Source organism: Aspergillus saccharolyticus, assembly GCF_003184585.1.
Source record: "Aspergillus saccharolyticus JOP 1030-1 unplaced genomic scaffold BP01scaffold_7, whole genome shotgun sequence".
NCBI classification, from domain to species: Eukaryota; Fungi; Ascomycota; class Eurotiomycetes; order Eurotiales; family Aspergillaceae; genus Aspergillus; species Aspergillus saccharolyticus.
Window position 1 is genome coordinate 862,455 of NW_020290617.1, and position 21,093 is coordinate 883,547.

The 21,093-nt window shown below is 49.7% G+C and overlaps 6 protein-coding genes across 6 annotated transcripts; 3 read left to right on the forward strand and 3 right to left on the reverse strand.

Annotated features, from left to right (window-relative positions):
* Positions 1 to 2,652: 2,652 nt before the first annotated feature.
* Positions 2,653 to 4,377, reverse strand: BP01DRAFT_372360 (NDT80 / PhoG like DNA-binding family protein; the record flags this gene model as incomplete). Its single annotated transcript, XM_025576725.1, has 2 exons — positions 2,653 to 4,261; positions 4,340 to 4,377. The coding sequence occupies 2 exons, from the start codon at positions 4,375 to 4,377 to the stop codon at positions 2,653 to 2,655; spliced, it is 1,647 nt and encodes a 548-aa protein (XP_025433588.1).
* Positions 4,378 to 6,917: 2,540 nt separating this feature from the next.
* BP01DRAFT_364004 (uncharacterized protein) lies at positions 6,918 to 7,692 on the forward strand (the record flags this gene model as incomplete). The annotated part of the gene is made up of 2 exons (XM_025576303.1): positions 6,918 to 7,138; positions 7,521 to 7,692. The coding sequence occupies 2 exons, from the start codon at positions 6,918 to 6,920 to the stop codon at positions 7,690 to 7,692; spliced, it is 393 nt and encodes a 130-aa protein (XP_025433589.1).
* Positions 7,693 to 10,973: 3,281 nt separating this feature from the next.
* On the forward strand, positions 10,974 to 11,922 carry BP01DRAFT_220101 (uncharacterized protein). The gene is made up of 2 exons (XM_025571133.1): positions 10,974 to 11,351; positions 11,449 to 11,922. The coding sequence occupies exons 1-2, from the start codon at positions 11,162 to 11,164 to the stop codon at positions 11,811 to 11,813; spliced, it is 555 nt and encodes a 184-aa protein (XP_025433590.1). The 5' UTR covers positions 10,974 to 11,161; the 3' UTR covers positions 11,814 to 11,922.
* On the forward strand, positions 11,923 to 12,674 carry BP01DRAFT_220119 (uncharacterized protein). The gene is made up of 2 exons (XM_025571134.1): positions 11,923 to 12,482; positions 12,554 to 12,674. Exon 1 carries the CDS (start codon positions 12,031 to 12,033, stop codon positions 12,478 to 12,480), a length of 450 nt encoding a protein of 149 aa, XP_025433591.1. The 5' UTR covers positions 11,923 to 12,030; the 3' UTR covers positions 12,481 to 12,482; positions 12,554 to 12,674.
* A 1,190-nt stretch (positions 12,675 to 13,864) lies between these two features.
* Positions 13,865 to 15,215, reverse strand: tif35 (translation initiation factor eIF3 core subunit g; the record flags this gene model as incomplete). Its single annotated transcript, XM_025576304.1, has 4 exons — positions 13,865 to 13,917; positions 14,000 to 14,171; positions 14,442 to 15,072; positions 15,199 to 15,215. 4 exons carry the CDS (start codon positions 15,213 to 15,215, stop codon positions 13,865 to 13,867), a joined length of 873 nt encoding a protein of 290 aa, XP_025433592.1.
* Positions 15,216 to 15,949: 734 nt separating this feature from the next.
* On the reverse strand, positions 15,950 to 18,354 carry BP01DRAFT_354818 (cytosine permease). Its single transcript, XM_025574533.1, has 3 exons — positions 17,688 to 18,354; positions 17,382 to 17,598; positions 15,950 to 17,324 (listed from the first exon to the last, which is right to left on the reverse strand). The coding sequence occupies exons 1-3, from the start codon at positions 17,913 to 17,915 to the stop codon at positions 16,234 to 16,236; spliced, it is 1,536 nt and encodes a 511-aa protein (XP_025433593.1). The 5' UTR covers positions 17,916 to 18,354; the 3' UTR covers positions 15,950 to 16,233.
* Between the last annotated feature and the right edge of the window lie 2,739 nt (positions 18,355 to 21,093).

Sequence of the window (21,093 nt, forward strand, 5' to 3'; positions counted from 1 at the left end):
GTGCTGAAGCTAACTTAGATGAGGGACCGGACTCAAGCATATGTGGTTGGGAACCAGATTGACGAGAGGAGAACAGGATATCGAAATCTGCCTTCCTAGACCTTTCTCCACAATTCTTAGCAGGAATGAAACAGAATTCATCTCTTATTCTGATCCACATGTGAAACCACCATTCAGAGACATAAACTATTCGGGAAGTGGATGAAGCTCAAGCCGCCATGTCCGCATCAGCAGACCGCCTACTGTAACTCCAGTACAGCCAGCCCAAGGGATACTCAAAAATAATGAGATCGTCTGGAACGGCACCGGAACGTGCCGAGAGCGGCGGTGGAGGCAGCAGCCAGCCAGCAAGCACCCCATAGAAAGCAGTATAGTCCAAGTATCGGTACCGGTATCTGACATCCATTCAGCGTGGGAGCTGCATCGTACCGTGCTAGGCTTGAGAGGAGCGCTAAGCCTTGAAGGTCAAGGCGGGACGGAGGGGGGGTAGGAGCAAAGCGCTTGGAAGATGCGGGCTTCCTAACGTGATTAAAATCAGCGGTCTAATGTATGTCCGGTCGATCATGGAACGCACTGGTGGATGATCATCGCGTTAGTCGCATGTTCCTTTTTTGACGTTGCTCCAGTCTTGTCATTTGCAGCCGTGGATAGTGAAGCATCCTGGACTGTGCAGATCGATCGGTTAATTGAGAGCCGAAAGACGGGACTGGGCTGGACAGAACTCCAAAGGTGATGGACCAGGCTGGGAAAAGCAAGAAAGGAAATTGTTGCAAGTCAAAGCCACATTTAGCGAGCCAAACAGATTGAGGACGAAGATGAAGAAGTGCTATCCGTTATAGTACGTTAGGAAGGATAATTCACCCCACTTCACTAACTTCTCCCAACAACAACAACAACAACAACAACAGCAGCAGCAGCCACAGCCACAAGAACAACAAAAGAAAGAAGATGCAGACGAACAAAGAAAAGACGAAAAAGAAAATGCTGGTGGAGAAATAGAACCCAGAGGCGGAAGAGGAGGTTAGAGAATCCTGAGCTCCGGACAGTAAGCAGTAACTGACCTACCGGTAGGTGGCCGGCCGTCAAACTTGGCAGGTGCCATCTATTGGACTGTATGTACACAAAGGACACAACTGTATAGTAAGGTGGTGGTGTATATTGTATATTGTAGATTCACTCAATGCTACAACATTTGCTGTATGATAAGAATAATACACATCAAGGGGAAAAATTAAAAGCTTGCTGACTTCGATCTTCCTCATCCTCATTATCGGGGGCTGACAGAGTTCGTCTAACTCTGCCCCCTCACGATCCCTTCTCTTGCCTCCGATGTTCCTATTGCTGTTGTTTCTCTCCTTTCTTGTTTTTTTTTTTTCACTCTCTCCCAGTCGTCCAATCCCATCTACACCACCAGGTCCACGGGCTCATCGATAGACGTTGGGAAAGAGGAGAGAGGCAAGTGGATGGAACTCAGTCCAGCCCTTCTCGACCGAGATGCAGACCCTTCCCCGCCTCCTATCACAAACGGATGCTAAACCAGAGATGTCCACTTTGCCATTGAACCCCGAATGCCTCGCCCAGAGGTGATCTTGTCCATTTGCTTCTTTGAGTATGGATCAATTCTCGTGTTTTTTTTCTTTGTGGTTTGCTTTCTCTCTCTCTCTCTCTCTCTCTCTTTATTTATTTAATTTTTTTTTAAAACCCCTCTGGGTCTGGGCAATCTAGCCTCCTACTCCCTGCCCCTCTTCATCCCACCCATGTCGGTTTGACATGCATTATTAGGTTGGCCTGACAGCGGCGGCAACTCTCCAATGAGTCTCAAATGGGCAACATCGGAGAGATTCTGACCCCGGTCAGAGCTAAATGTTAGGCTACGAAGGTTACACATTCCCTGTTTCTAAGGTTTCCCTTGCAGTTGCAGTGCTCATTATCGGGTTCTTATCGTGGGGTGGATTTTGGTCTCCCTGGTTTGATTACCCTCGCCACCCATCCGGCCAAAATGCTGGCTTACTACTCCTTGCGGATGATCCGTAATGGGACTCATAAGATACAGATACCTCATTCAATGAAGAAAGAGGAGAAGAGACATAAAAAGACTAAGTTAGAGGCGAAGCGTGAGCAAAGGTACTCATCAAAATTTCGTAGAAAGGAACTCAGAACCGCATACAGACGTCAGCATTTGTACCGGTAAGTACAATTTCGCTTGCTGCCGCTATATGAAGTAAATCAATAACCTTAAGCTATCAGTCTATATCGAACACATAGAAGACTCCGGGTAGGCCACCTCGCAAGCATCCGAAAATCTTTTCCTTTTTTACCAAAATAAATAAGTGACAATGGTTCACACAGAATAAAAGAGAAGTAGAAAAGAAAAGAAAAAAAAAAGGCAAGGGCTGGGCAGCGAGTGAAGAAGGAGAGAAACTGGTTTACTTAATTTTGATCCTGCCTAGGCTATGATGAGAGGGCAAAGAGATCCCTAAGGCAGACTGAATGATCAAGCAACCAATAAACGGAAGTTGCGGGTGTGAGAGGAGAAATGTTAATGGAGGTCCAAGAGGCAAAAGGGATCCACCAGACAGCAGGCCAAGTTTCATAAGCTCGGAGGAGAGTAGCATCAAGGGAGTGGTAGGGTCAAGCCAAACAAGCCGGTGATTAAGCGCACAGACTCTGAGAATTTGGGAAGCGACCATACGAACTGCCATCGCTGCCGCGAGTCGAGTATATGGGATCATACCCACTGCTTGTAGAAAGGTGGAAGAGATTTGGGGCTATGCGTGATGAGTGTTTCATATAATGCGGCGAATCATGCTGGTCGTTCGACACGAACGAGACCATCGGGTCATAGGTCTCCGTATATCCGTTAGCAGATTCATCGCTGTTCTTAGTGATAGAGTCATAATCAAAGGACGGCAAATGGTGACGATACTGGCTGCTGGGCTTTCGATTATTCAGGACATTGAAACCAGGGTCTTGGTAAGAATCCATACTGGAGGTACTTTTCATCGAATCCATGGGATCCATCGTGTCCGTGATGAGCCCCAGGTCAAACGCTGATGACGAAGATGACGATATATGCGGGCTCTCACTGAGCGGTGACTGGTCGGCCGCTGTCATTTGATGGTAGTCTGGTCTAGCGTAATGCGGACCGCTACGGTGTGAAGAGTCGTACGGCATCAAGGTCAAGTGAGACCGTGCAGCCTGTCCAATGCCCGGGGGTAGGACAGCCCCTCCGGTGCCGTCGCCCGAGCCACCACTTCCTCCGTCTGGACCCATGCTCGTTGAGCTATCCCGTCGGCCATCTTTGTAATGACCTGGAGAGCGACCGCGGACGACCATTGGATGTGAAAGCCGTCGAGCAATCTTGTACCATTGAGTCTCAGTTCCGCCCACCGGATGCGATACCTGTGCATATAGCTCTACCACCAGATTGTAATATTGCTGTTGAGCCCGTCGCTTGCCGTTGTTTGCCGTTGCTTTCTGAAACTGAATGCGTTCAAAAGTGTGTTGGGTTGGGGGCTGTGACGGCTGTGGGGCCCCAGTGTACGTGGAGGCATACTCCATGGGTATTCCGGCCGATTGTGATGTCAGTGAGTAGCCGTGGGGACTGCTGCTGGATGCCCCAGCATGGCTTAAGGCTAGCGGAGAAGTTTGGCATGGCTGAAGCACGATCTTGCCTGGTTTTCTTTCCGACTGTTTGTCTCGCTTCGGAGTGTGCTGTACCAGCTCTCGCGGCTCCCCGCATTGTGCGTTGACTATTGCCGAGATAGACATGGAGAATGACAGAATGCGCTCCGCCGTTGATTGCTCCGAGAACTTCAAGTAGAGCGGGCCGTGCGGCATCGGGCACAAGGAAAATGAACATGAGACCGAAAAGTAGTTACGGCGATAGCAGGTCCATTTCTCGTCCACTTGGAAGAATCCTTTGTGGATCTTCGCCTGTATCTCAGGTCTAATCGATTGACTGCCAGAGATAATGGGGTGAATGACGTTCGTCTCATGAAATGGAGGCGCATCTGCCATCGGCTGCGCTAAACGTTGGACTGGATCCATTAGTAGGTTCGCCGACTGCCCGAAGAGCGAGCGTTCGACGGACCCATCGAGGACTCTTGGGGTTGTGGTATACGGAGGGAGCCTGCCCATTTCGGGCAAGGCAGACAGTGGTGGGAATGTTCCGCGGTGAAGTGCATAGCCTGAGTAACTATCAGATCTGCCTACTGAAACTGCGGTGGCTTGCGATGGCGACATGTTGGTCGGTGGCTGACTATATGGATCCCGGAATTTTCTTATCAATCAACTCATGTTGGCGATAACCTTCCATGCAAGTAGAAGGCAGACTTACAGCGCAGGAGGCATCCGATGTGACCTGAAATCTGACATCCGATCATAGGATAGCCCAGGAGAATGTGAGTAAATAGAATTAGATGCGGATGAGAAGGTCTCTAGTATCAGAAATCCCTCCTGTTAGCGGGGGTTCGGCCAGCTACAACAAAAAGAATAGCTAGAGTGGTTGGGAACAAACCAGAGCACGAGTCAGTGGGGCTCATAATCATGGTTGGCGACGTTGCGAAGCTGCGAACTCATTTAGTCATGTTGCTGTGTCTGCGAGGAGGTGTGGGAAAGTCTTGAGAGAATAGTGGCAATGAGGGCCAAAATAACATAGAAGAAAAGAAAGGCCAAGTATAACTCATTGGCTTCCAACGCATCATGATTGCAAGGCATGTATAAACGTATCAGAAGCGATGCGAAGAGTCCAGTGATGCGACCAGGGAGCAGCATCCCATGCACTATGCAAGAGACAAACTACCAAACCCAACTTTTGATGCAATAAGGAATAAGGATGACAGGCCGAAACGGAATATCAGAAGTTATTAGAAAATCTAAATGACCAAATATTCGGACAAGCATGCCGTGGTGGAAAGGAAAAGAAAACAGACAGAAAAAAAAAAAAAAAGATAACAAGGATTAATCCAAAGAGGCCGCAGAGGCAGAACAGAAACACAGAGGGTTGAACAGCTCGCTGCTCGGTAGTCGAGCTGTTTGGACAAGAAGGGAATGCTGTAACTAGTGCAGTGGCTGCAAGCGGGACAAGTGGAGAACGAGGATGGTCTGAATTGAAAGAGGATTGAACTTACGGTACATCCTGCAGTGCAGGCTGCTGTGTGTTGTATCGCAAACCGTTGGTAGCAGGTATTGAGACAGGCTGCGCGAGAGGATGGCCAACGGCGCCACCTCTCCGGCTATTTTCGTCTTCGTCCATTGAAAAAGATGTTGATCCAGAAAATGGTCGTTGCGCTCCAGCGTAGTCTCCGTCACTATTGAGGGGACCATCTAGTGGAAAGGTATTTTGCAAAAGAGTTGCTGATGATGAACCCATGATTAGTAGGGTAGCTTTTTGAGAATGGATGCCAACGGGGAGGTCAAGAGATAGAGGAAAGCATGATGAGGTAGAGAAGAGAAGGGGTCGAGAAACACCACAACCACATGGTTTTTTTTAAAAGAGTCAGAGAGCGCGCGCGATAGCGAGGGGAATTGCATAAAAGTGAGAGAAAAAAAGCGAGAATTAAAGAAAGGAAAAGAAAAAAAGAGAAAAATTGGGAAGGGGGGGGGGAAAGAAATGAAAAATGAATAATAGTAGTAATTGACGAAAAAGGTACAAGAAGATTTAGCTTCCGCCAGGCTAGCATGGGGGAAGAAGGGTTCAACTCCATACCCTGTCAGCCAAGGAAACAGTACAAGGAAATCGAGCATTCTGAAAATTGTGTAACCAAAATGGAAGCTTGAAGTGTAGGGGAAAAAAGAACGAAAGAGAGGATCTCAACGTCACTCCTACCCCCGGCGGATGTAGATCGGCTGTCAGAAGCATTCGCAACCGGGGCGAGGTCACGAGCCCACCTAGTCGGCCGCATCCTGAAATTGACGGGACTTTGGCCAGGGTAAGGATGGTCAAGGGAGTCGAATCAGGGCCAGAGAATGATAAGGACAGAACCACTTACAATGATTCATTTGGAAATAGATTCCCACAGAAAGCGGCAATACCTCAAAAGATAGACAAGCTCTCAAAGCTGAAAGAATAAGAAGAAGAAGAGGAAGAAGAAGAAGAGGAGGAGGAGGAGGAGGAGGAGGAGGAGGAGGAGGGGAAGTGGGTAAAAGAAGACGCAGCGAAGAACTGTAAGAGAGAAGAACAGGATTATAATGAGAAGACGAAGCCACTGCCAAAGATCGATGGATAAACTTTTGAGGATTGATCAAACCACGCCTGAGGACGGGTTCGTGCCTGGGGCGTCTTCGATTTGATTGTCAATCCAAACTGAGCAGCGGCAAAAAGACCCTGTCAAAACTAGGCTCAAATGACACTCTTCACAGGGGTATACTGCAGCCTTGTAAGCGTTGCTGACAACTAGTATTGTTAGTGAGGCCTCCCCAGGAGGCTTGCTACCACGCGGTTGGAAAGGGTCGTCGCTCTTACCCGGAAATATAGTCTGTCTTCAGTTTCCTGGCGTGGCAAGAGGGTGCTAACTCTGAGGCAATAGCACTGAAATCTATCAGTGAGACGGACCTTTTAACAGTCAACGATGACAGACAACGATAAATAATCAAAGGTATGAGTTAGAATCATGAAGCTGGCCTATCGCTCGGTTTCCCTGCAAAAGACAATATAGGCGATGAGGCCCAGAGAAAGCGGGAGAAGACCTGGGAAGTAAAACAATAGAGAGGGTAGAAAGACTATCGGCCGGCAGGGACGCTAAAAGCAATAATGGCAATAAACAACATGGACGGGAAGATGAAGAAGAAGAAAAATAAGAAGAAAGGACAACAGGAGAGCAACTTCATACATATGCCTCTGGAGACAAGTGACTAAGAAGACCTGAGGGTCGTGGGCAAGTTTTCTGATTGGTATTATGGGATTGACGTAGACAATGGACGGGATCAATACAGCCCTGTTGCTATTAATCCTGTTGCTGATGTCGAGCAACTCTCGACGAAAGCCTTCCAAGACAAAAACTCGCAGGTTTCATGCAGCCAGTGACATCTCCATGACTCATGTCAAGGCTATGAGAAGCATCACCAAGAATGGCACTGGCTCGGGTCCGAGAAAAAGTGTAGGTCCCAAGGCCGAACTTCAGAGCGAGAACTCGAGGTAGGAAAGCCAGAGACAGGGAGACTCCCGATGCAAGAACAGGAATCAAGAACATTGTGACTTACTGGAATGTGCGCATCGAGAGGCAGAAGAAGTATCTTGCATCAATTGATGCAGGCTTTCATTCTCAGCTGCAACCCTATGTATATGTAGATCGGTCGACCCAGAAAGTCGGTATTTCACGTCAGTAGTTTCGATTGTTGAAGCAGCAGGAAACTGCTTCTCGGGAGATGAAATAGAAGGCCCGACAAAAGACTCAGAGGTTCGAACTTTGCTGAGACCGTATCCCGGTGCCGACGGTTAAGGGAAAGGAGCAAGGCTGAGGCGACAATATTTGCGAGGGGCCTACTCGCTTGATATTGATTTTCTGAATGTTGGATAGAGATGCCTCGCTCACGGTCCCTCCTTTTGTTCACGGCAACCAAGACAACAAGAAGCGCACTTCAATCTCCGTTGTCTACTTAGGCTGGCCCCTTTACGGCATCCAATGGGCAACCCTGGTAGAAATGTGCGGCGGAAATGGTCTGCAGAAGATCGTTGTGCACAAGCCCTGAAGCTCCAGGTTTGCCCATTTAAGCTTGAGAACAAAATACCACCCTCGCCACGAGTTTGCTGTTGAGCTAGACCATGTCAGGGTCCAGAATCCTGCCTTGTTCCAACTTGGCCGTCGAATCGGTCTCGAATAAAGAAAGAGTGAATTACAATGGGTGGTGGTGCACTTAGCCTTTGAGTAGATGATTATGTATTCCTGAAGAGCGATGTGATCCATGTCGATCTTGCTCTTCTGGCTTGGGTCACTGTTGATACTACTTGTTGTCTGCCTGCTCTTGCGGAGCGCGTGCCTTCAGTCTTCGAATCAACACGTTTCCATCCACAAAATAATGTCGTTTCTTTTTCACTTGATGGACGAAATAGGAAAGAAACTAAACCCCTCAATCAGAAACAGAGCAGCGGCCTTCAAGGGAAAGATTGACGTCTCATCCAGACTATTTCCAAAAAAAAAAAAAAGAAAAAAAAAAAAAAAAAAGAAAAAAAAAAGAAAAGAGGGAGAAGTTTTGAAAAATCAAAGCTGGACCCTGTCAGAAACCGTTGGAAACACAGAGCATTGGTCAGATTCCATGTGACATCTCTCTGGCCCAAGGCCAGGCAGATTTAGCGCTGCAAACTCCGTGCGGAATGAACCCCAACTTCGGCACAGTTCGACTGGAAGCCTGATTGGTGAACTGTTCTATACTCCATACAGAACATTACTGATGAAGTCAGCTGTCCTAGTGTGTGAACACCCGACGAACGGCAGAGTGCAGCAAGACCAAATAAGCTGGTACTAGAACCGATGTGCGGCGATCATTGCCCCGGGAATTCGTGCAGACCCCAGCCCCATGATGGGGATTGTCGATGCTACTACTGAGCTTGGGCAGATGCAGATAGCCAATAGCTTTCCGGACCGTCGAAGAAAGGTCGATGTACTCCGTATGCCATGCCAGCTGGCCATAGCAAGTCAGGGTTGGTCTGCCAGAATAATTAGAAAAAAAGAAAGGATTGAAGTTAGCTGAAAAAAAACTCCGCCTCTTCATGGTTCTTTCCTCAGGATCTCGAGACACTCAAAGCATGAAAAAAACAGCGATTCTTGCATGAGTAAACGATCAGGCGATCGTCAGATTTCGATCCAACGGTCGATTTTGAGGACCATGATCCGTGATGCTTGTTCTCTCACCGACATCGCCGAAAGAGCCATTAATTTTAGATATGCAGCCGGTATAGACTGCAGTAGCATGGATAACACGCCTGTTATGATTTGATTGGATATTTTGACCGAATCGCATGTACCTCAACCTCAACAACCCCTTTCTAGTCCTACCAATTCTCGGTGGGAAGCGTACATGTGCTGCACACAGCATGTTTTTCCAGAAACGATCAGGTCCACCGCCAGGTAAGACAGCCTAGTCGAATTCTCTGTATCTGGAAAGGAATGATTTTTGCGCGGGAGTGGGGGGTAAATTTTCCCCCCCCCCCTCTGCATATTCTGTTCAATGGTTGCTTTTTCCTCCCCCCTCTATCTCCTTCTCTTTCATCCTAATGGGAGAAGTGGTCTGTGGCTGGATGATCGTCCGAACCTGCAGGAAGCTAGTTGGTTCAGATGTGATATGCACAGTGCTGAAATGAGCCGCCAAGAAGACATCATTGGAAGAATGTCCGAGTGAGATTTTCGCGTGAAAGCCAGTCAAGCCAGCCATTGAAGGACGGTGAATCCAGAATACAAAGTCAGTCCTTAATAGTAGAGGGGATGTCGTGCAGGATGTGCCCGCGGGATGCGGCGCGAATCCCATGGTAACCTTGAACAGGGGTGGGGTGAAGGGCGCAAGGCAAGCTTGGGACGCGAAAGGACGTTGCATCTCAAGCCAGGTTTGGGGGAGAGGCCCGTTGATTGGGATAATCCTCTGCGGGGTGGATCCATAATCAAAGGAGATGATCTGATTTCACACAAGTGCCAGAATAAGATCACTGCTTCCAGAGTAGAACTACGGAGTAGAGAATTCATCAAGATGGACTTGGGTGATTGTAAGGATGCATTTTCCACCTCCTGCTTTACCATTAGTTAACTTCTACAGAAGCAAGATGAGCCTTTGGAGACACTAAGCCAAAAGCGGAAAAATTACAGAAGGTAAGTTAAGTTACTCCGTACTTTCCAAATGGCACTGCACGTGCATGGAGTTGCCCAAAGGGGATTAGCACCATGCCACTGGCATGGTGCTTGTATTCAGTACCTTCTGCTCTACCACCATTGTTGTTATCAAGTTCAACCACCCGATTCCAAGTCGGTCTCCACTACAATTCGGTGCCAATACAGTGCCATATTCTCCAAGTCTCAATCAAGGTAAAGCAGGAAGGAAACCGACTCTCTCGGTTCCTTTGACAAGGGGAACAAAAAGGCCCGAATGCCGACAAGGCCCCGAGGATAGCCTTCGAGTGCTAGTCAGTGGACTGGACTGGGCTGTGTACACAGTCTACCTAAACAACAAACCTTAAAACTTTGCGCCTGTTCCAGCTACTTGGCCAAGACTTCATCGGGCTGACTAGGCAGTTTCTAGGACATCTCTGCGCGAATCAGAGAGCCCACACGGAAACGGGTCATTGTTACTCTGACTGATAGTTATACATTGCATCTTCGATTTCTCCCCGATTCGACTCGAGCCCAGTCCCTTTTCTTGGAAGAAGATGCAGCCCCCGTTCATTCATGATGGTGCCTACGTTAAGGTTCAAACAAGGCTTTATCGAAGACCGAGTTCTCTAACCCAAGTGGGACTGGATTGGACCTGTCTCTTCAGTCGCATCGCTACCAAATTGCGCTACTGGCGCCCCTCGACCGATGCTCAGCTTCGGTCCTTCACATTTAGAACGCGATCTATCCTTTTCGCCGGTTGACTTTACCCGTCCCAGTGGCTGATACCCTTTCCTGATGCAGGCTCCTGTGCAACTGCAGAATAATTACAGTACCTTTTCTGGTCCATGCTCCCGCAAGGAAGCCTGTCCTGACATGTTTTGGGCTGCAGACGGCCGATATTATGGTTTGGACTGACAACAAAGCCCCCGCTAGACGACCTTCTTTGTTGATCCAGCAGCTGCACTTGAGGCGAGTCCAGAACATTCGGCTTTAATTTCCGGGATCCTTGATAGACTTCTCCATTGGATGGATCCTCGACAGGATCCTGGCTCTAATACATGAGAAGTTATGCGGATTACGATCATCACTTTGCATATTAGCCTTCCCATCGGATCATTCTTACCGGACAGCCGGTTCTGGCAGCAATAGCCTTCCGAGACTATCCGGTTCTATAGCTCATGCAAGCTGTAGCAGCTTTTCTTCAGCGACTAAGCTAATATGCAATTGAGCTTCATTATTAGACCGAGTATGCCGTGACGGATGCACAGGTACTACTACAGCGCGTGTTCTAGGTAGGAGCATCATACTTGACGGGAGCGTCGGGTCCGAGGGTATGCCGGTACCTCCCAGTTTACTTGTGAATGGCTTGGTTCTTCGCAGTATTGAAAAGCCAAAACAAAGCGACTTCAAAATACTGGGGTGTCCTTGAGTTGATCCCACTGATCTCTGAACTATCGCTAGTTATAGGACAAAGAAGTTCATCATTGGCAGGTCTTGAATGTCGCACATCCAGGTTCAATGTTTGTAGACGAACCCCTTCCACGGATTCATGTTAGTGGTGTTTCACTCTCCACCTTATCCTCGAGGCCTCCTTGAATTGAACGGCCCCTCTTACAGTCAATCATGATGCGGCTGATACCTTGTCAAGGTAAATCAGCTTTGCTACAAGAGAGCGAACACGGTGCTGATATTCCACATTCTCTTTCCTCGTGGCCGCCCTCGTTGGTTGGGTTGCTGTCAAATCTGGCTCCTTTGTGCAACTCGACGGGATTGGGGTCAGACTCAAAAGGCTGCCTGGAAATATTATTCTGGATCTCTTTCCGCTCGCAGAAAGGACTGTCTATCGAGGACGCCACGGACATCAAGTCCAACTGCCGGCCCGTATCTGAAAACCGCTGCAGAAGGCACCAGGTTTTGGCCAGGGAAATCGTCCTATCACGCCCATCCTCTCAATCCGACCGGACATTCAAACTGTATCGCATAGCCTACAACTCGCAGAGCAACCACGGATAGGGCTTGAGGATTGACGCCGATCAACGCCTTCGAGGCAGCTGCTCAAGGGAATACGAACGAAAAGAACCGAGATGGTATGATGCCTGCTGGCACCCAGCCACGGGGTCCGCTTCATTGAATGAGTCAAACTGGATAGGACCATCGTCATACTTGATTGGGTAAGGCGGGCGTGGGTGACGTTGAGGAAGGGTGGCGGGCAAGGCCCCCATTTGGCGAGATGGATATGCTGAATCCCGTGGGGGAGTCGGCTATTCCAGTGAATGGCCAGTGCCAGCTCAGTTGTCTCGCTTGGGTGACACAGGCAGAAGCTCGCAAGTTGGTTTTAGAGGGTGGGCATATCAAGGCTCGACGGAATTACTCGCAGGGCGATACACAAGACCATTGTCGACTGAACTATCCAACTCCGTGCCCATGCAATGTAACCAATGCTGGCAGGAGTCAGCACACCATCTACAATACCTTCCGAGCAGTAGCCATTGGTGCAATTGCGAAGGTAGATGCTATACGCCTCCAGTATGCTGACTTGGCGTCACGCCTCGGATCCAACAGCAGGCATTTGCTTATCTGGATGGCAGACGGACTAGGCGGAGGTCATGACGCGTTGATGTTGGTTCTTGTTCGTCTGATTATGCCTACATTCCTTGACGGAGGGGATCAACCAATGTAGAGGTAAGTTCCCTAGCTTGCCACCGAGCAGTGACTTCCTCCGAGGGCTTCTAAAAAGACATCACTAATGTTAGGTACTGGGCAGGGACTTACTGGAACAGTAGCGTGTGTGAGGCGCGGGGAGAAAATACGTCAATCTCAGGATCTTCCGTCCTGTCGCTTCTTCCTCTCTGCCATCCGAGGTACCCACGGGCCGTCCTCTCAGCCTGGTGGACGCTTGTATAATGCAAGCATATCCTTGACAGGCCTACTTCAATAGTCCATTCGGTGCAGCCTCTCCACGCTCATCCGCCGCTTCCACCGTCTACGTGTGGCCTATGGCGAACCATCAGCCCCCGAGCGATGATCGGTCTGCACTCAGTTCCCTTCCAGACCTCCGCACAGGGACTAGGCCTTTTGGTCTCAGAGAGAAACAGCTGGCAACAATGCAAACTGACCCATATCGGACAAATTCTCTTGAACGACTGCTGCATAGCGGACCGGGGTGGCAGGCCGAGGAGAAGAGTCAATGCATCTACGTAGAAAAAGACTAATACTCCTGCCAGAAGCGAACACAATGCGGATATGGTAGGAGCTTAAGGGGGTGGGTGGGTATTTGCCCCTCTCCCCCCTCTGCCCAGCTTTTTGGACGGTTTACTCGTTACGTCCACATGATAATAAGGGCCACCTCGAACCAGACTTTCTATCATTTGAGGGTGTGTGCCTACAAGCCCACGCTAACTTTGTGCAAATGCAACGTGATCTCGTCCCAGGACCTAGTAAAAGAGCAACTTTTCTCTATGCACGCGAAACCCTCACAGCGAATCAGGCCAAGGAAAGAGGAGGTGTAATCAACCAACTAGAAGCGCAGGCGAAGAGACGCCAAACATGAGACCATCATCAAGCAAGCAAGCAAATTTGAAGCATGTAAGCAGACGAGCTAGGCAGCTCAGGCAGCCCAGGCAGCCAATCACAGGAGATCCTCCAACTCGAGCCCACGACATAAGGTATGTACGTAGGAACCAGCGATATGAAGAACCGTGCAGATACCCGGCAAGAGCAACACCCCCAAAACACTGCTTCTTTCTCTTTTATTGTATAAGACTCACCCAATGCACACACGCGCGCACACACATAGACGCAAGCTAGCGAAAAATGACACGTTGGGATATGTCCTTTTCAGTAATCATCATTATCGATCGGATCATACAATACAAAGAAACAAAGAGTAGTAGCTGAGGAATCCCCTTTTTAAATCATGAAAAAAAGGAACCCCGCTTGAGGGAAAGCGGCCAAGGTGTCGTGAACCAGGAAAATAAGATAGGAATGGGAAGTTTTTGAAGAGGAAGAAAAGGATGTGGAAGGGTTGTAAAATTTAGGAGAGGACGAAAAGAGGTAGAAGGAATCTAAGTAGCCCGCTTGGCGAATTCGACGCGCAGAATAAGGTGGCGGTAACCGACTGGCGAAAGAGAGAGAAAGAAGAGATGTTAGTTTACTTGGAGCTTGTGGGTTGAGGGGCGAAAAAGGGGAGAAAAGCTTACAGCCATCCATCTTCTCGCAGGCACGGGCAGCATCGCTGCGGTCCGCGAAGCTGATGAAAGCGAAACCCTTGGCCCTCTGGGTCTCGCGATCTCTGGCCAAAAAGACTCTGGTGACACGACCGAAGCGTTCGAACAGATCCCGCAACTCGCCTTCCTCTGCCAACTCGCTGACCTGTTGCGGGTGTTAGTTTATTGCGTATCATGATGAGCGGGGGTTTGGATGTGAGATGGGGAGGGACAGCATTCTCTGCGTCAGAGAATGAGGGATCCAGATATTGATCGAGAAGGGTGTAAGTGAATGGTAGGCGAGTGTGGTGTATGCGCCATGATTGCCCACACACATACCACACACACATACACAGAGACTTAACCCCACTTCTCAAGCCCAACAGGATACCGAAGGTAGTAGTGAAAAGGAACCCCAAAACAGAAGAAAACTTACGTTCGTAACTCTCAAAGTCGCCAGATCGTCCTTCTCGAACTTGCCAGCCATTCTCTCGCCGCCGCCCGCAGCACCCTTGCGCAGATGAGGAGGCACGTAGCTGCCCGAGGCAGCGCCCAGTCCGCCCGCGGCGGGGGCATCCTCGGCGCCGCCCTCCATACCGCCAGCACCGCCGGCGGGCTCGTCGACGGGGGCCATGGTGTCCTTGAAGGGACAGCGGGCAGTAAAGTGCTCGCCGCTGCAAATACGACACTTGACCTTCTTGTCCTTGAGCTGATCCTTCATGCTGCCCTTCTCGGGGTTCTTCTCCTCCTCGGCGGCCTGGATCTTCCAGTTGATGCTGGGACGGAAGGCGATGTTCTCACCGACGGAGGTGGTGTCGAAGGAGGGGCCGGGGGCGTGGCCCTTCTCGAGGCCGAACTTGGCCCAGCTGCGGCGCTCGGCGACCTGAGGGTTGACATGTTCGCGGACAACGGTGGTCTTGATGCGGCGGGTGACCTTAACTTTCTTGCCTTCGTCGTTGAAACGGTACGAGACTACGGTCTTGGTGCCATCTTTGTTCGTCGTGATCTGCTGTGCGGGGAGGGCGGAGGGGTCGTCAAACTCCTCGTCGTCGGCCCAGTCGGCGCGGCTGCAAAAAATGAGAATTCGTTAGTGTCAAGACCAGAGAATAGGTCGGAGAGAATAGGAGCAGTCCGTTGGGGGATTTTTTTTTTTTTTTCAGAAGAGACCAAAAGAAAATTTTCGGATAACTTACTTTCCTAGCTTGGACATTGTGTATGGGGTGTGTATGTTGGGGAGAGGATGAACACTTGGATGGCTGGTTTTCTGGATTTCACAATGGAAGGCGAATGAATCCGTTGTGGATTTGTTCGCGGCGCGGCAATTTACTCGTGGCGCAGGTGCTTGTGGCTGGTGGTAGGATATGATCACGTGATGAGCATTGTATGCTTATCGGAGTGACTCGAGCTCATTTCCTTCTTGGATCTCATGCCTTCATTCTGTCTGGGAGACAATCAACAAATGCGGCTAGTATTTATTATGCTCAAGAGAAAATGTCTAGGCCATATTGGCTTCTTCTTGATCTATCATCTTCCAGAACAGAAGGCAAGTAAGTCGAGTAGACCATGCAGCAACACTGCACCGCTTGGACAGAATCTTGATAATGACAAGCCAGTGTGGCTTACGATCTGCTGAATTTCGTGGCTCGATTGACCGTAGCTAGGCGGGACGATGTACTCAAACTATGTTTGTCGTAGGCGTGTTTTCTAAGGAGGTATGAATGCCAACTGAACAAGATGATAGTGATACTAATGGTCTGGCGTTGACGACATGCGAGACCGTCAATGCCAGCGGGTAACGATGATAGACAGCTGGCAGCATTCGGGGTATAAGGTTCATCGTGAGGCGAGTGCCATGATGGACATATCGCAAGGGGAGGCAGGATACGCAATGGTTATGTTCAGGGCGAGTTCTACAATCGACACGACCAGGCATTTTCATGATAATCTCACGTATATTGACTTCCCGGCTCGTCTGCACGGGAGTTATTAAAATCAACAATATTATCTATATACAAAAATACCAGCTGCCATGGCAGACATCGTCATCCTCCATGCGGAAACCACCATAGCCAAGTTAAGACTTGCTACCATGGCAGACATCGTCATCCCCGCATGAAGAACCACCACAGCCAGGCTGATTTTTCATACCAGACATGAAAAAAAAAAATACCTATCCCAAGAAAACCCGTTCCCAAAGTATTGTATATTGTTATGAAAGTTGCACGCATTTACCGACCAAACTTTTTCAGCTCGATGGGGCGGAGGATGGCATGCACAACAAACGAGAACAAGAGGGCCAATTCAAACCCGATATCGCCGTCATGCGAGCGCTTTGCAATGGGTCCGACGAACCATGTCTCGCTCATACCAGTGACCATACCGACGACACCAAAAGCGAAGGAGACGCATGCAGCGAAGCCGTAAGGGAGCTTCTCAGGCGTGTCGTAGTGCTCGGGGCGGTATCCCCCGAAACCACGACGGACAATGAAGTGATCTGCGATGGCGATACCGGAATAGATGGCCAACCAATAGGCAATGAAATCCATCAGGTTCTCGAGAACTTCTTCAAAGTGAGAGTATCCAGGAATAGCAACGGCCACGGAAACACACGAGGCCAGGAACACCCAAATGAAACGAGGAACTCTTTGAGTCTGATGACTCAGAACCTGAAGAGTGAGGGAGACAGAATAGATGTTGGGGCAGTTGTTCGCGATGATCGAAAGAGAGAGGATGACCAAGCAGAACTTGCCGAATCCACCGAGCGGCTCCACAATAGCCCAGATGATACCACCATTTCCGGATGCGGTGTACCCGGCCATGTATTTGTTGTCGCCGTTGTTGACCATGGCAGCGGTGCCAACAGCAATACCCAGGAACTGAGTAAAGAGAAGGGGAGGAATCAGACCGGCCCAGCAAGCCAGGAAGATCTTGCGGCGGCTGCGATCCGAGGGTTGGTAAACAGTATAGTCAGCAGCATAGCTAGTCCAGCCCGTAGCAAAACCATAGATGGTGGCACCATAAGACAGGACGGAGCCAATCTCGGCACCTCCAGTTCCCATGGGAATGTTCCAGAAATCGCCCGAGTGGGCAAACATGCCGAAGACGATCATGAAGACGATGAAGGTGGGAATCCAGCTGTAGTACTCGTACAAGTGAACAACCTTGTAGCCGGCGAAAGTGACGAGAAGTGTGCAAATGGCGATAATCAAGATGCCCGCGAAACCAGGGACGTTGCTGTTCACCGCGTTGAGCAATTGAGCACCAACGATCGAGTTGGCCGCAGACCAACCCAGGCAGGATAAGACATTCAGAAGAGCGACTACGAAGCGAGTTGGTTAGCATGAGTAGTTCGTAAGTCGATACGAGGATGCCTTACTGAATCTTGTCGGCCAGTAACCGAACCAGAATCTGGACAGGACCATCTGACGAAGACCGAAAGCGGGACCGAAGCAGGAGAACCAGCAGACAGTCAAGACACCAAGCAGGTTGAAGAAGAGACAGACGAGGATGGAGTCGACAAAGCCAAGCTCGAAGCTCTCAGGACCCAAGATGCCGATGGCGAAAGAACTAACCACCATGTTGGCTGCCAGCCACTGCGAGGGGTCAGTTTGGGAGGCGGTCTTGTGATAACCAGCGGAAAGCCGGCAAGACAAAAGCATAATGCAGTAAACTAGGTACACACCATGCTGCTGATGTTGAAGTACGAGGTATCCGTCCGTTCGTTCTCGGGGACACGCTCGACACCTCGTTGTTCAATGTTGAACTTTCCAGCCAGCCGCTGAAGCTTTGCATAGACCGAATTGCCGTACATGAAGCTTTCCCCAGGGACAGCGCCATCGCTGCTGTCATCCATAGGCGCCTTGGCCACCTGAGGGGCCTTTTCAAGGTCCGAATCGATTCCACCAAACATGATGTTCCGCGTATAATCTCAACGGGGTTGTAGGATTGTTGGATTTGAGTGATGGAGTACTAAAGACTCGAGATTGCAAGTAGTTGATCGATACAAGAGCTTTTCAAAAGCTCAAGTATTGAGTATAAACTCAAGGGGGGAGGGGGAGGGAGGAGAGAGGACGAAACGACGACCACATCTTTCCTTCTTTTTTCTTTCTTCCTCCGTTGGAAAGGCGGGATCGAAGTGTCTAATAAGTGATTTTTCTGGGAGACATGGCGAATAATTTCTTACCCACACCACACACTCGCTCACCAGTCCGAGACGAGTAAAGGCCCACCGGATCCAGATCGATGTAATGATCGCTTCCGAGTCGGAAAACCGCCGCGACCGCGTAACTCCAAGAAGGAAAAAAAAAGTTAGAGAAAAAAAAAAAAGAAAACCGTGGATACAGGTTCAGTGTCGCGTGTTTGCAAAGTCCAGCGTATAGAAACGGCGCTCCGGTTTCGAGAAGAGACCAGCAGTTGCCCCACGGGAGGAGATGGGGCTTGGTTGAGCCCTAGTGCGCACAAGCTTATGCTTTGCTCCCAATCATGCCGTGGAATGGACAGCCACCGTGGCGTTCATTGGCAGGCATTTGGACTTAAGCACCACATAGTTCCCAGAAATTTAACAGCCCTCGTGGCGGGATTGGCCCGCAAAACTCTGCTACAGATGGATGGGTCTAGTGGCGAATGTACATCCACTTCTTGATAAGACCTCGCCTGGTGATAGGCAAGGGGCCCACACTATCTGGGCTGTATTCCTGAGCGATTTGATAATGATAACAATTCGTTATGTATCGCTGTTAGTTGGTTGTTCGTCCATACAGGTCAGGTACCGTTTGGTCTAAAGGCATGATCGAGAACAGTTCTTCCTTTCCCCTCCAAAGTCCTTATCTGCCATGCTCTTTATGCATATCAGCCCCTCCTACTCTATCTTTCTCTGCTCCTACCCCAGAGAAGATTATTGTCTGCTTCATGATGATATCATGTCGCGTAGCAGTCGGCCATCGCCGATGAATCTTTTTGACGACTCTCGTGGATAGGCACTCTTGCTACTCCGCGATGAAGTGACGGTGCTCTGCAATACAATACGCCGGTCCTGCGCATGGCTTGTGCTAATTAGACTAATGCGATGTCCGTCATCAGGCTATGGCCGGGACTCCATGCGTTCGCGACATGGGTCTGGAGGAGTGGACAACCCCTCCCTGAGACTGTCCAGCATTCCCAGCTCTCCCATCCAGCTCATGGCCATGACGGCACAATCCTATCTCTTCCCCAGACCCTGCGTTTTCCCCACGCTTCCGGAAACCTACGTGCTTAAGCCTCTCTATCTGACAGGTCGCGGGGATCGCCGTCATCCATCGTTATCAAGGAGCAAAGCTTCAGACAAGCACTAGCACCAAGAGATACGTGTGACTTGGCGCATTCACCCCGGCTTGCTGACGCTTGCTTGATTGGAAGATGGCGGTTGATTTGGCAGCCGGCCACGCTTCTTGGTGATTGGACGCCTGTGACATGTGATAAGACGGACAAGTGCGAATTCACCTGTTCAGGACTTGTCCGGGGGTCGGCCATTGCCTGATAACCAGTGTTAGCGCAAGGGCTATTAGATTGCTGCCAACTCAGCTTCAGGACATCGATTACACAACCAGGTTGATCTTTCTCGACATTGCCTCGATCTAGATCATGCCTCAAGATAAATACCCAACGATGGCAGTCTCGTATTAGTCGACTGGAGGTGACGAGGGAGGTCTTGATTGCATTGCGGACGCAAATACTCTACCATTACGGTGTATGTGAACATCGAATGGAAAGCTCGAGGCAGAGGGGCACATCTTTCGTTTGTCCATGTCGCATCAGTGACTCCGTCCCCTGCTCAGCGCCATCTAGCGTCTGGAGGCCTGCCCGTACTAGTACTCCGTATATGAACCCGAGACATTCCATTTATATTCGCGATCGCTCTTTTCCTCTTGTCCTCTTTCGTTCAAATTAGCCTCTGGTGTCTCTGCCATGCCGTGTAACTGTATGTCTGTCTACCTGTCAGCGACAATGCAATTCAGGTACCGCAATTTACCCGTAGGTACCGTCGAGAATCAACGGGTGGATCTCCATGAAGGTCGCACTCCACCAGCATCCGGTGCAAGGAAAAGTAAACCCCTCCTCCTCCCCACTCCCCTGCCTCCGTCCTCCCGACGTCCGTAATCCTCCTAGGGTTTTCGCCTTCGACTGTCTAGGCCAGAAGCCGATTAGCGTAATGATGACTCGAGGGTCGAAACTGTCGGCTTCTGTCATCTTCCGGCCCTCTGAGACGCCTGGCAATCCTGATGCTTCCCAGCATCATCCATTTGCCTCCGTGGTCTACCGAGTGATGATGGGGAAATTCCTCAGGGCCACCGTCATGAGTCGCGTCGATCATTGCATCGATTTAGTCTGGGAAATATGCAAATTGTGCACTGAACGCTTATCATCATAATACCACATGTGCAGGCCCAGTGCTCATACCGTCCTGGCAGCATTCGCTCACCAATTCACTAGAAGATAACATTTCTAGTAACCACTTTAGACGAGCTCTGAAGGGACGAAAGACGCGCCTTGCGGGAAATAACCATATGTCGCAGCCATAAGAAAAAAAAAAAAACAAAAGCCAAGCCCGCCCAACGCGACCGTGACTTCGGTAGCGGCGCCTCGTTTTATCATTGGTGGGAGTTTGGCTTGTAGCAGCAGGAAGCAAAAGTGCCAGCCGTACTCCTTACCAAGAGAGCTAAGAAATGCAATCCACAGTAGGATCAGGCACCAGAAAAGCACACTTTTTTTAAATTGTACTGTGTAGTAGTGCTTCCAGTCCAGGCAACTGGCTGGTACAGTACAAATCATGTCTCGAGCCTCATTTATACTCCAGAAAAGCAGAGGGATTAGTAGAAATCAATGAGGATATCATATATCCCAGCTACTGGTCCGTACATATTACCCACTATCAAGTAGTATCAGAAAAGTGAAGCAGAAAAAATACATCTGGACCCGCGTTGCGCGTGGGACCCATTCTAGTCCCCAACTTCTTACCAAGTACTTTTCCCGAGGGAAAAGTTGTATCTGTGGGTGCGCGTGACAGGCGCGGGTTAAACCACTTACTTGTACTAACTACTGTTTGTACTTAA